General features: G+C 37.9%; 1 protein-coding gene across 2 annotated transcripts in view; it reads right to left on the reverse strand.

The window, feature by feature from the left end:
• Positions 1-14581, reverse strand: part of EPHA6 (EPH receptor A6) — a gene marked incomplete at both ends in the record, with an annotated part of 510935 nt that overhangs the window by 235973 nt on the left and 260381 nt on the right. For both annotated transcript variants that reach the window (XM_082332768.1, XM_082332767.1), the window contains one exon: positions 4175-4330. In XM_082332768.1, coding sequence (XP_082188894.1) covers positions 4175-4330 — 156 coding nt within the window. The remainder of the gene's footprint in view (positions 1-4174; positions 4331-14581) is intronic.

Here is a 14581-nt window from a genome sequence, read left to right on the forward strand (position 1 = left end):
TTTGTTGTTTTTTAAGTGAGAACTGTCCGTTATCAACTATTGGAGTCTTAGAAGTGTGTGGTATTTGACTACTGAATTTACAGCAGAAGGGCAAAAATTAAGCATCGTCTTCTGAGAATACTCAGAATCAGCATCTGGCTGTGCCTCTTGAGTTCATAATTGCTTTTTGATACACATACATATAGCATAGATAAGTAGTGTCAGTTGATGTAGAATGTCATATTACGTTTTTTCCTTTTCAGAATCACTTACTCTTTTTCTGTGAGGCAGGAAGGAAGAATGGAAGCCAGTGACTGCAAACCAATGCTCCAAGTCTGAGCGTAATGATAAATTGCAAACAAGTATATATATAAAAATAAGAAGAGAGGCAGAAGAGTCAAAGTCTTCAAGCATGTTGCTTCATTTTGCTGCTGGAATACAGTGTTGACTCTTAAAAAAAGAGGATGCAGTTTGTGGCAGAGGTTATTGAACAGAGCATAAGTTTGTTGGGTTCAAAATTGTTTAAGCATAACATGAAAAGAGATGCATTCAGACTCAGACACCCAATATAAGCCTGCCTGCCCTTGACCTTGAAAAGATGGATCAATTTATCCAATTACATTATAGTGGCAAATGTTAGAGTTTACGTACAGAGTAATCAGACAGGGGATTAGATATGATGCTATTTGTTGCTCACTGTGCATGCCGAGAGATCACTGATAGAGTACTCGCATATGGCAGAGAAATACAATAAGGAGAAAGAGTAGCAGCAAGAGATTGATAACAAGTGCCAATCAAATGAAAAAAGGCTAGGATAAAGAGATTAACAATATACCCTAATGTAATTTTCATTCCTCTTATTAAAATGAGATTTCTATTATGCTTTTCAGCAAAGTGCACACTCTTCTTTTACAAAATACAGTTACATGAAGTAAAAATGGTAACTGTACAATTTTGGAAAAGCATACACTATGCACTTTCACAGAATTAATGAAATTAGATTTGAAGCTCATCTTGAAAAAAGTGGATGCCTGAAGCTAAACTCTTAATTTCATAGTCTCTTAAATCAAGGTCCTTATTTTCCATAATGCTGCAGATGCAAGTGTTCCAATACTGAGGAAAAATTCTGGAGTGAGGAATACTGTCTAACCCTATACAGGAATGAAAAGAGAGAGAGAATAAAATATCTACCTATCTTAGGCATATTGCTTTGCAGGACTTGGGGAAGCAAATAAAATAGGTATGAATACAGTTGGTTCAAAATGCTTGAATATGAAGAAATTTGTAAGGGGAATCTACTGTTCATTCTGTGTTTAATTCAAGAACAACTCTCATTTAAAAAGTCGCAAGAAAAATTTTTAATCTCTTATGTCACATCTCACATGTCAGGATACAAATTTGCAAATGAGCATCAAAAATGCAGATCTGCCCCAAAAGTGGTTATGTAGAAAAGGCATTTTCTTACTGCACAGCCTTTTCTCTCTATTTAGTCAAATTGGCTCATTTTTTTCCTAACTTTTCAACTCCTTTTATTACAGTAAAGCATGACAGTTTGGAAGGAACAATCTAAATTCTACTCATATCTGTATCTTTGTTTATTAAATTTAAATTAGCCACATCTGCATGGACCCACCAAAGGCAGCGAGGTTGTATTGATGACAGAAACATAATTTTAATAACTGAGAGCATAATTTGAAAGAAGCGGGGCTAAAGATATCACTTAGGGAATAATTTGGCCTGCTGACTCTTCATTACTGATGATGTGCAAGAACAACGCAGTCTGCCTGTCAAGAGTCTTGGTGTCATTTGCAGAGCTGACAATTAGTGAAATAATTATCATCGTAGGTAGAAGATGAATACATCTGCTGTTACAGTCAATGAAGTACTGATACCTTGCAGTCTAGGCTGAGTGAGAGGCAATGCATGGTGGCACGGAACCAAGAGCAAGCCAGAAACTAGAATGTGGTTCACTGTCTCCTTTATTTATTTCTCCCAAGTCAGGGTGAGATGGGGCACTGGTACGTCTGCTGTGATTGATTTCTTCCCTGCCTCCACTCACTGGGTTGCTTTGGCTGACATCCTCAGCAAGAGCGGAAAGGTCTGGCAGCAAGTCTTCCCTGACAGTTTTCAGCCAAAGCAGCTCTCAGCACCCCACTTTTGTTGGGAAAGCACCGGGGTGTTGTAGGTACCTGCTCCCTGATGCCACAGGGCTCTCATGCTCCTCCCTACCTTATCAATACTAATGGGTAGCAGGGCTCAAAATTGTGCCCTGAAAGATAATTATGGAAACATAATGCCATGTATGAGTAATTTTTTCAGAGAAGAACCGTCTTTTAGAGATGAAAAATCAATGACTTATAAATAATATGGAACCACATCTGCATAATGCATGAGTGAAACCATCTTTCTAAGCATGAAACTGTCAAGAGTGCCTGGGACATGCGTTAGTTCTGTGGTTAAGTTTTTAATGGCCTGTGCTTGGGGCACTCATTTGAGTGGAATTATTTGTAATCACCATTTTCCTGTGGGAAGTCTGAAACAACATTGTTTATTCCCTCACATATTTTGTGCAAAAAGATAGGCCTATGTGCCTTGCTGCAGAGTGCGCTGACAGCAGATTGCGTGCGTTGGATTGGGGTGCCTCTCTGAACCCTACGTCCCTCAAGTAGTTGGAGGCTGGGATTTACCCTTCCCACCTGAAAACCCTATGGTTACATTAGATAACTTTCTGCTAAGTGCCTTGGATCTGAGGAACCCTAGTTTTGGTGACCATCACTCCCATTTAGTGGATGGACAATGTCTTGGTCTGTGTAATGACCTCAGGATTACAGAGTGCCTATAACTTTGTAAATCAACTCCAAATTACCTGGTATTTTCCCAGTTTGCCCAGTACAGTGCCATTTGGAGGGACTAGCATGAGCGCAGGAAGTAGTTCAATTCTGCTAGTGTCAGCTCAGTTATTTTTACATGGTGCTGCCTTACATAGTGTAAACATACCAAAATTATGACTATACACTGATGGTTATTGCAGCAGTACTTTGTTTTCATGGTTTTATCTCTTAAGCTTTTTGCATACTTAGTCTGTTAAAATACTTCATGCATTTAACATGATAATTTTTTTAGAATTCTCTTAACAAGAGGACTGTGGCAAAAAATGCACTTGAATCAAATCCTCCACCAAAAGAGCTAACAAGATGCTACACAGAAAACTAGGTTTCTTAGAAAATTTGCGAACAGATTTTAATCGCCTTTATTAAATAATAGGATTTATATGCAAATATAGTATTTCACCCAAAGATTTTTAAATGCTGTTGTTTGTTCCCAGTTTTGAGATTTAGTTGCTTTCTGATCAATAAATGAATCCCTGTGAGTAATGAATCACGTATGAAAATCTACGAGAAATATTTCATTAAGTGAAAATAAAATTTATGCTTTATGTTTCTAGACATGAGTACATTGATCACAGTAATAAAAATCTCTTCTCAGTCAGAATTTCTGCCCCTAGATTGCAGGGCATCAGTTTTGTTTTAATGACAAATTTAGGTTAGTCAAAAATCACAAAATGTTGTACTTTAAAAATTATCAAAAAAATCTAAAGAATTTTCATTATCACAGTTGTGTAAGAGGGAATAACTGTTGGAAGAAGATGATATGCAAGAGAGTTTAATCATATCTCCTTCTGATTGGACACATATTTTTTTCCTTTCTTTTTATGATTTTCTTGTCTTTTTTAGAGAGTTTAGTTTTCATTCGATTGTGTTGGAACACTATTTGTCTTATAATTTTAATTTAAATCTAGGGAGACAGCAGAGTATGTCATATCATTTTTTTTCTTTATATGACTCCTCAGTTTTTTGAAAGTTTTTGTACAAGTGTATTTTCATGTATTTAAACTACATACTGGTAGTTAAAGCTCAACTTTGTTATCTATATGACAACGATTACATACTTTGTATTATCTCTCAGAACCACAAGGTAAAAAGTCACCAAACTAAAAAAAAAATGTCAGTATTTTTAGGGATATCTAGACTAAATAGAAACACGTTTGAATTTTGATTTTAAAAATCTCTTTTGGTTATCTTGAATGGGATTCTTCACAAAATGTACAAATTCATGCCTTTTTTTTTAAACACAAAAATAAATAAATGAGGGACAGAAGAAGAGAATTGCAGATACTGATACTGATCAGACTTACGGGTACATGCCATAGTTGGTGGGTCCTTCTCAGCTCTGAAGTAACCTTTCTCACACTGACAGACAGAAGTTGCTTCTACGTAGGTTGAACTGTGTGGAGGGCACTTGGAGCACTTTACATTTCCAGCAAATGCTTTATAGAATCCAGGCCTGCAAGCTGCAAAACAAGAAAATAAGTTTCATTAATAGAAGCAAGTTTTGGTCATAAGTAAAATCTGTTCCATGCAATTATAATGCACCTTTTTTCCTTTCCAACCTATATATATATATATGTATATATATATGATATTTTGATCATAAAATTCTTCATATTTTTTATTTTGGTATATGATATGGACTTAAAAAAAGAGTCTTTTCTTGGTTTATAATGGAAAATCATTAAAAGAGACAGCTTCCGAATTTACAGACAGTTGTCACTGCTGCTTGAAATTGTTATCTAGACAACTTCACTAATACCACTAAACAAAAGCACATTATCTATGTTTTATGCAGGTTCCATCTGTTAATAAGAAAGAGTGAGATAACTTCTTATCTGCCAAAGCTATTTATATGGCTTCCTTATTTAAGTAATGGAGACTTGCAATACTTAATGTTTACCCTCACAACGTCTTGATGAGATCAAGGATGACATCCTTATATATTTATAGATGCGTCTGACTTGCCTACAGTCCTCTGAGAAGCCTCTGAGAGAAGGGCCACATCAGCTGGGTCCTCTGCACCCTGTTGACATGAGAGGCTGGAAGGTACTACTATAACCACCTTCAGAGAGGTAGGAAGGAGATCCTGATACCCTCTAGCACAAACTACCGCAAGCCTGAGGCTATTCTTAATTGTGTCAGGAAACAACCTGGATAGCAGCTGCCCTGGGGATGGGGGATGTTGGGATGGTCAGAGCTCAATGTGCCCCGTTACTTGGAGCAGGGGTCCCTGCCGTTCTTAACCACAGCACAACCTTACATGCCTTTTCGCTGGCCTTTAAAGCAGAAACGATTCGTTAAAATAAATCTTATCATAAATCTGCCAGGTTTGCATTCTGAAATACTATTTTAAAACCATCCTCAGACTTCATCACGCCTGTTTAAACAGAGATTTCTTTTTTTCTCCTGCCAGCTACCACATTTACACGTGCCAGCATATATTGCAGTTACTGTCTTCTAGCTTCCCCATCTGAAAACAGAACTGAAACAAATGAAAGAGCAACTCAAACATGCATACACTGTACAGACTCATAGACCTTCTGACTCCTCCAGCAGTACGATGGAAACCATTGCTATAAATATCATTTGAAGATCCATGTGGCTTTTTCTCATTTTGACATATTCAAGACTATTTTCTTTACATTGCTAGAGAAAATAGGCAGTACTTCCTTCTCTTGTAATAAGACAAAATAACAATATTAAAATGAGGTGTTCTTTAAAAAGTACCCCAAGGTATGCATTTTATGGATTCACTGTCAGTTCACATTAAGTGAGTTATTAAAAAGTAGTAACTCATAGATAACATATACACAGTTTTGTTGGAGTTTTGCTTCTGATTCCAAAGGACTTTCTCAATATAAAAGCACTTTCATTAGTAGCTGAGGGAAAAGGAGTGAGAAGATGGGACTGAAAAAGATAACAGTTGATTGCCTTTCAGAATCCAAGAGCCAATTTTTCCAATGTAATTTTAAAAGCTTAATTTTGACCCAACAATTTCAGCAGTTCTCCTCCCAGTGTATTCTTCTGACCATGTTGAATAGACCTTAGGAAGGAATCCTGCCTTGCTGTCACTGACGGGGTGGAGTGGGTGGGGAAGTATTTCTGGTGTTAGAGATAAGAGGGGGGGGAACAGCAGGGGTTTTCCCTTTGAAAGAAGGTTTCTGGTCTGATACAATTGTGATTATAGTGAGTGGCAATTTTCTACCAGCAGGTTTGGTGCATGGAAGAAGGCAGCATTGTAGATACAGGCTGTAGGCACTGACTCCTCTTAGCTTTGCTGGAAGGAAGGAAGAGAGGAGGTATGGCAAAATCAGGGAAGGGTTTTACACTTGCCTGCTCCTTTCTTTTCTCATGCACAAATCCTGCCTTGGCTTATCTAAAGATGAATATTAAATTCTTGCTTTTAATAGCTACCTTTCATACACGTGATGCAATACAAAGAAGTTTGTGATTAAAGAGTTGGCAATTCCAGGTTACAGTTTCAGTCAAAGCAAAATAACTGCTCTTTAAAATCCTTATTACTTCTGAAATTCATGTCTGTCAGCTCTGAAATCATTCCTTCTTCCCTTCTGTCCCCCAAACAACAAACCACTTTGGATCAAAAGAAACATAGCATTCTCTTTCAATAGAAATATTTTGTTTAAACTTCAAGCAGTTCACTATTCCAAAATAAAACTCAAGGAGAAGATTCACTTCCAATTTAAAAACAGAAATGTTATATTCTGAAATGGTATTCTGTAATGTATTTAAAGCAGTTATGGTTTTGCTATGGTATGTCTCTTAAAAGAAAGCACATATATACTCATGGAAAAGATGGGAAAAAAAATAATGGGTGAATAAGTGTATTACTTCTTGTGAAGCCAACCCAAATACGTTTATCCATTAAGCCAGATATGTACGACAAATTTTGAGGCAGAGAAAGATAATCAGGAAAGCTTTTCTATGGATAAGTTTACAAAACTATTGATAACCTGCTCCCTGTCCAAACGTAGAATCACACAACCATGACTATTGTACACTTGCAAACAAAAAACAGCCCTTCATAAACAAGATAAAATAACAGAAGCTGAAAATCCCCAAATGATCACAAGTTTGGGATCAGTACTGATTGCCAACATTCAAGGTGAAAGAAAATAAACTGTTACTTTATCAAAATCAATGAATATGCAGCATGAGTCAGAAATACAGCACTTCAGCTACCGTACATATCTAAGCTTAGACTCTACTAACAAATATTGTGTTTCAGTGGCATAATTAACAAAAACAACTGCTAAATTTACCATTTTCCACAGAAAATTTGCAAGCACTAGAGTTTTTAAAAGCTCATTTAGGAAATGCCTCAACTGCTATGATTTCAGAAACATGTCTCCCTCTGAAGAAAAGAAAAATAATCTCTCTGTTCCCTCGGCCTTAGGTGTCTTCATGGAGCTTAAGGCTGTATAAGACCACTGTAAGCCAACTGTAGCTCACAGCAATTCCAATTAAAATTTACAGGAAAATTGCACAAAGGAGTCAATGGTACATGCATTCCATTGTAATTTCTGACTTATGCATAACATTTTATAAAACTGAGGTTTGTAAATGTTCTGCTATGAGACTGCAGATTGCATTACTGCATGTAAATCACTGTGTGTGACTGCAGGTTGTGATATCAAACTATACACAAGCACTAGATGTTGTATTCAACTTTAGAGTCCTAAAGTCACATGCTATGTAAAACAAGGATTAGAACACGACTCTGTAAAGGGATTAATCAATAGGCTTACTTACATGTTTAACGTTAACCAAGTTCCTCAGATTTTGCCTAGCTTCCTGTTATTTCTATTGTTTATTCTCCTGTGGCAGTTTCAGCCACACAGAATTACTTAGTGCACAAAATGCCTGATGGGCAAATCAGAAACTCAGAAACTTTCAGTTATAAATGGGTTATGGTTTTGTATTTGGAGAAGGAAATAAGCCATCTTTCCAATGCAAAATCATACCCTATGTAAATATATTACAAGTAAGTTAGAAGTTTTTCCAGATGTTTATGTATGCAGAAAGCTTCATTTTGTATGGGTTGGTAAATCAGTATTTTCAAAGTGTTTCTCATAACATTTTCTTCACTCAGCTAATAGTTATTGCATCTATAATTTTCACAAATTATTTGTGCATAGATTACTGTAAACTAAAATTTAAACTATGAAAAGCTGCCATCTGAAAAAGCTTCTAATGATGACTATTCAAAAAAACTTAAAGTTTGTTTTTATGTTTGTTACCAGAGTATTTTTTTTTCTAACTTCCAAATCACTGGGAGGCATCCTATTTTCCCCAACGTTATCTAACAGAAGTGACTTTGTGAGTTACTAATTATATGAACTGTATGAGATTTGACGTTTGTAAAGCCTGGGGGAAGATTATATATTGTCTTAATGGTTAAGTAATTAGCAGGGTATCTGAATGAACAATTCAAAGACACTAAAGTTTTCTCCAATGAAATATGAGAGATCATGCAGAGAAGCACTGATAATTTAATTGGCTTCATAAAAGATAACACATCTATAAATGTGCTTTACTACAACTTTATCAGGATTTGACTATGAGGTTTTTAAACTATAGAAACTTTGTAATTAATGTAATTTTCCTTATTTAATGTTTATGGCATTTAGTTTTGTTTGTATTATACATAAATGCATATGAAGACAAATTAATGCTATGCAAAGCTCTGGTGAACTCTTAAAGAAAGTGATTCATGGCTCGCTAGCCTCCCAGCCTGGGCAGAGAGTGGGAGAAGGCATTTATCAAGCAGCTGCAAAACAGGTTGGCACTGTTGATGTTATTTGCAGAGGTATTGAAGCAGACTGGAGAAACTTTAGAGGTACATTGTACACTTACTACCTAAAATGAGATACGACTTTAGCTGTTCCAAATAGGATGGTATGTGTGTGGTGTGAGATGCTGTGGGAAGCTGCCATTCCCTGTGCATGGCTGCACATTTGGTCTACGGCCATTACCATCCCTAAGGGCCACGAGCACATCTCCCTGCCAGGGTTTTGGCTGCGGGGGCTGAGGGCCAGCTCAGAGGCAGTGCAGCTGAGGGTGGCCCCATCCTGCCAGGGCCATGGGGAAAAGCTCCCTGGCAGAGTGGTTGTGAGGCCAACCCCGGCCTGTGGGAGCTGCTTTTGGCTGAGAGCTTGGTACCTACCTCGGCTACAGCTCTGCCGTGGCACACAGCCCTGCCCTGCCTGGCCATGGGCCTGCCGAGCTTGGCCCACCTGTGGATAGACATCCTGGCCCAGCCTCTGCCTGTCCCCATCCCCAGGGAGGTGTGCCTGGTGCTGGGGCTGCCCCCGGCTGCCCCCCAGCCCGCCCTGCTCCCAGGCTGAGGGTGACCAAAGGCCCAAGATGGTGGGACAGGCCCTGGCTGCCAGGCCCTGCCTGGCTGTCCCTGGGGAGCGCCTGCCACTGCTGGCCCCCAGGGAGGTGCCAGCCCCCATGGTGCCCCAACAACCTAAACCAATAACTGGTTAGATATTATAGCAAGTACAGAGAAAGCCATACTTCACTGAGATCCATCTGGGAAAGTGGACACATTTCCAAATCCAGGGGAAGGCAGACGAAGGCTGACCTGTGTCTAGGCTGGTGGGCCCCAGGGCCTGGTCTTGTGGCATTATTCAGGCAGTGAGGCGTGAAGGCTTCATCTCGTGCTGGATGGGACAGTATTTTTAAGGATCTTTTGAATTTCCCAGTCCAGTAAACAAAGTCATGGGTCAATTACTACAAAATGCAGTTGTGGGCTTTCTTGCAGAAGAGTCTTTACTGCTCAAGACTGCAAGACTGTTACTGCCGTTAAGTTCTTCCCCAGCCTGGGGCGGGGTATGATGTGTAGACGTGAAATCTGGAAAATGCAAATGTGATGCTCATCTTCGTGGTCATAAACCTTGTTGCTTTAAAAAAAAGGGGCATTTTCACTGCTCTGTGGGAGCATGTCATTGTGAAAGAAAGAAGTTGGTTCCAGTTTTCAGCTGTTTCAGTTTTACAAGAACTGAATCAACCGTTATGAAGTTAGTTGAAGTAATGGGAGTCCAAAGCAAACTTAGGAGCAACTTTTAGGTATGTCTGACACTTGTTGGTCTGTGTGTGGGAAGACATTTCTCATGAAAATGGGATTTTTATAGCTTGCTGAGAACTCATCAATCAAACTAAAATAGAGAAGACTCTGTTGTCATTTACAATGAATGGCAACCATCAGGAGCTGTGGAAGACGTGTTTTAATCTTTCTGAAACACATAATTTGCTATGCTTTTCCACCTCATACATTTTTTTAAATTGCTTACTGAAACCCACTAATGCACTATGAGCTGACATCTTTCGTATTTGTTATATTCTGCCAATTATTCCAATTTTAAAGCCCTCTTAGCCCTCTGATAACTGATCACTTTATAAAAAAGGCAGTCCAATAGGGTCCGTTCTATTCTACCACTGTGCAGAAACAAGGAACTATAATATTATTTTAACCAAGTTATATTATATAGAAAAGAACAAAGAAACATATAGAAAAGAACAAGAGAAAAGAATGTAACAAAAGATGCACATTGTATATTACAAAAGGCAGAATACGATCACAAAGTCAAGATTAGGATATTACAGAATTAGGACAATGAAGCTACGATGACAACCTTTGAATGTGAGTACTATCTGATGAAGTAATCTCAAGTCTTTTCTTTCTTGACATAATCCTTGTTTTATTCAGGTCGTGAACAGACTGTGAGAAAAGAGAGGGGATTCACTTTGGGTCATGTTCCAACTGATAGTGAAGACTATGCAGGAGGAGTTGCCAGAAACATGAGGCATCATGAAGAACCCACTGGAGGAAGACCAGCCATAATAGGTTATAAATAATGGAACATGCTGTTTAGTTGAAACCACAAGAATAAAAGACATCGTCTATCAAGAAAGCAAGGCTCTAGTTTGGTTCAGTTCCTACAGGTGGTAAGGAGGGGACAACAGACACCCCTAGGAAACCTAGTAACAGAATGACCTAACATAGGGGACAATAGACTGATTTTCCTTTTTGTTTGCAGTAAATTTGATGGATTATATTTCTGTGTACTTCGGCATCCACTTAAATGCATCTGTGTTTGTATGCTCCAGTCAATCTCTTCTCTTGCCAATATCTTCTGCTCTCTAATATTTCTATTCTTTAAGGTAGAGAACAGATAAGAGCATTACTCACACCCTTGACTTTGGAGACAAGGGAGAGGAAAGAAAAGAGGCAGGCATAAGGCTGCCTCCTCAAATATAACTACACAATGAAGATAGGTAAATGAAATTAAATGTTCTTTCTCCTTGTGATAATTTTTTTTTTTTCCCCAGTGACTTATTTTCTGTCAGTCCTGTATTTCAATATTCTATTAATGTTGTTTATTAAAATGATTAGAAGAAATGACAAAAGAGGTAATTGGTATATATCAAACTATTTTCAGTTCACATCAATGCAGTTTTTCTCTGTATAAAACATTAGTTGCAATACAATAAGCTGAGCAATGATTCAGGTCACATACCACATTTTTAAAGAATCTGTGGTTTATCCAAAAAATTCACACAGACAAGGAGAATAGTCAATAATATTAATTTTATCACTGCCTGTCATCCTAGGTACAATTCAATAGCTCATCAAAGAGCTGGGATCTGTACTACACAGCACAGATGAATACTATTCTGCACTTCTTAAGGTGCTGTCAGCTACTTCTTAAAGACTTTTAAGTTGGCAACTAAAGACTTCTGATAACAACAAAGAGAAACACCTTGTTTGCAACTGAGGTGACTCAAATAGCTTTTGCAGTGTGAAAACAAACTTATAAAACTTCGCTTTTCATACACAGAGCAATAATTACTTAGTGACTTAAGATGCTTTTTGTATTGCTGCTGGAGACTACCATTGCCTAGTAACAGAAGGATTTTCAAAGATCTGGGAGGAAGGCTGTCTGTCCGTCTTCTGGCTTCCCCTTAACTTACAGGCAGACAAAGACAAGTGACAGTGTTGGAATAATACATGTAGCTGGTGCTCTTTTCTTTCTTAATCACAAGCAGAATGATACCTTCACAGGTTGTCCACCCATTGTATTTGTCACCTTATTTATAGATTTTTCCTGTAAGTGTATATTCTATATTGTTAACCTCTTTAAAAAAATCTTGACTAAGGACTCATTTTTGTATATTCAAAAAAATAAAAAAGAGCATCCTAAACATTTTCATATAGACTAGAATTTAAGAATATGATTCTAAATGCATAGGTACTACTCAAAGAGAGAGATGAAAAATGTTTTCAATACTGATAAAATTTTGTTTTTCACTTAATTCTTAGGACTAGCGGAATTATTTTTTCTGAAACTGATATAGTAAATAAAATTTACTACTACAACAGGTAGATAGCAGATAAGAATGTTTCAGCATGAATGAATACAAAATTGGCAAAATTATAAGCAGCTGAAAAGAGGCTCATTTGATTGGAAATATCAAGCATTGAAACTACAAATCAAGACCATATCCATAAAAATAAAAGCTATTCATAATACAGGCTACACTGCTTTACAGAGGGTCTGCAACCTTTTAAAGTTACCCCTTAAACACATTTTAAAACTGTACCGATGAGTCAATACAGTCAATTTTTTAGAGAAAGTTGCTACATTGAAACTTACTGCATCTTATTGTGTGTGTGTGTTTAGCTCAGATACACCTTCCTAAAAGGGGACCCAGAGATGACTGTACAGTTTCATTTTGTTAGGCCCTTTTATGTATGTCTGTATAAGTTTCAACAGTGAAAAACAAACTCAGGCTAAAATCAAAACAAAAGCAGCTTTCACGCCACTTAGATATGTCTGGAAGAAATTAGTGATTATCCTCTAACTAGTGAAGATGTGTCAGTGATTTGAGAGAAACATATTTGTTTCTGGCATCTGAGTCAATAAAAAGGCTACTTAGGTAAAAACCAGAAGCTATTACAATGGGAAGACTCCAGTTTTTAACTGCACAGAGACTGCACTTCCACATTACTGCAGCATTGCATTACTGGCATTATTACAAGGAACCAGTACTAAAAAAACCACACATGACCTTTGCAAACTTTGATTCAACATTTTCAAGCAGGACCACTAAAGCTGTTTCACTATTTATAGTGGCAATGATCTCTGATTCCTCCACGCAATGAAAACCCATGCGCCTAAATATACTGTACATGGCCATAAAAACCTCTTGTTAATTGGTAAAAGTGGTAAAGGCAGAATCTAGCCCCTAGTTTCCATAGCTATTGCTGATCTCTGTCAGCAGTTTCTGGCAGGGACACTGCCAGAAGGTCCTCACCTGGCACACTGTCTTGAAGTTGTCTCAACGATGTGCAAAGCACCAGTAACACATAGGCAGACTGTTATTAGCGACAGAATAAAAATACACTACAGTTATATTTGTGGAATTGGGAAGAACAAAAAGTCAAGATGTCTCACAGAAACGGCAAGTGGCAAAAATGGCTGGAAGGCTGGGGTACTTTATTAGTGATGGAAGAGGGACAGAAAGAACAGGATGCACCTCCCCTGAAGAGGCAAGCAACTATTTTTTTGCTGCTTTGTGCTGTTGACTCTGTTGTGGGGATCTCTGAAATCTAATAAATTGTTTGAGGTGAGAACTACACATACTGAAATACACTGCTCCATACTCAAATTAGTCTTTATTTCTGTTGATATTTTATGGGTAGACCCCACAGAAAATCCACAATTAGACAGACTTCATAAATCTTTAAAGGACATGGTATAAATACTATTTTCTACACTGCATAATTTTTAAAGGAACATCACTGTGTTTTAGGAAGATAGTGAACAAAAGAAATCAGTCTGGCTAATTAAGGCACACAATAGAAATGGTAATCAAGGAACCTGACAGCAGTGAAAAAGAAGGGAAGTTATTTCCTGCAATATATTAGTGCATACTCCTGGGATCAGAAAGGTCTGCAGGAAAAGAATGAAAGGAAAAGATCATTGCATCTCCAAGCAGCCATCTCCAGTGTCTCCCGTAACCACCTTTAACCAGAAAAGCAGGAGAAATGTAACCCTAAGAACACTTCAGGGCAATGCAGTGCTGAAGTAAATGGCAGGAGTTAGGCACTGAGTCCCAAAATCTGTTCACAGCAGCTGTAAAAACGCTTCATTTTAAAGTGTAATCTTAATAATGCATTTTATTACTTTTAATCATTGTTCCATTATTGCAAAGCTTTATTTTTAAGAAAATGCTTTCTTCATTCCTTCAGTCCAGTAGAAAGCTAGTATCTGAGTGACCTGGAACAATGTCAATGCCAAGGCACATTCTCCACCTATGCAAATCCTGAAAACTGAAATACTAGATAATCAGCCATAATAGTCAACACCCCAGCATCTTTGCTGCAGGGTACCTCTAGGGTAAAAGAAGTATTCCTCTACTCAGCTGCCCTGGCTTATTTGGGAACTCGTAACACTCGTAACACAAAGGACGAAAAAGGAGGAGCATACTTCAGTAACCAGTACTAGTCAGGAAAGCACACTGGCACATGTCAGAATAGTGGAGACAATGCTTGAATCTCCAGGTAAACTCTAATAACTTCTATTTGATCTGTTTAGTTCACCGTAGATGCACAAGCCAAGGCCAAATGGAAGAACTTGTGCACTGTAAAGTGAGTGGAGCATGTCTACTCCTATACAATGCAT

The sequence above is a fragment of the Platalea leucorodia genome (assembly GCF_965183815.1).
Source record: "Platalea leucorodia genome assembly, chromosome: 2".
Classification (NCBI taxonomy): domain Eukaryota; kingdom Metazoa; phylum Chordata; class Aves; order Pelecaniformes; family Threskiornithidae; genus Platalea; species Platalea leucorodia.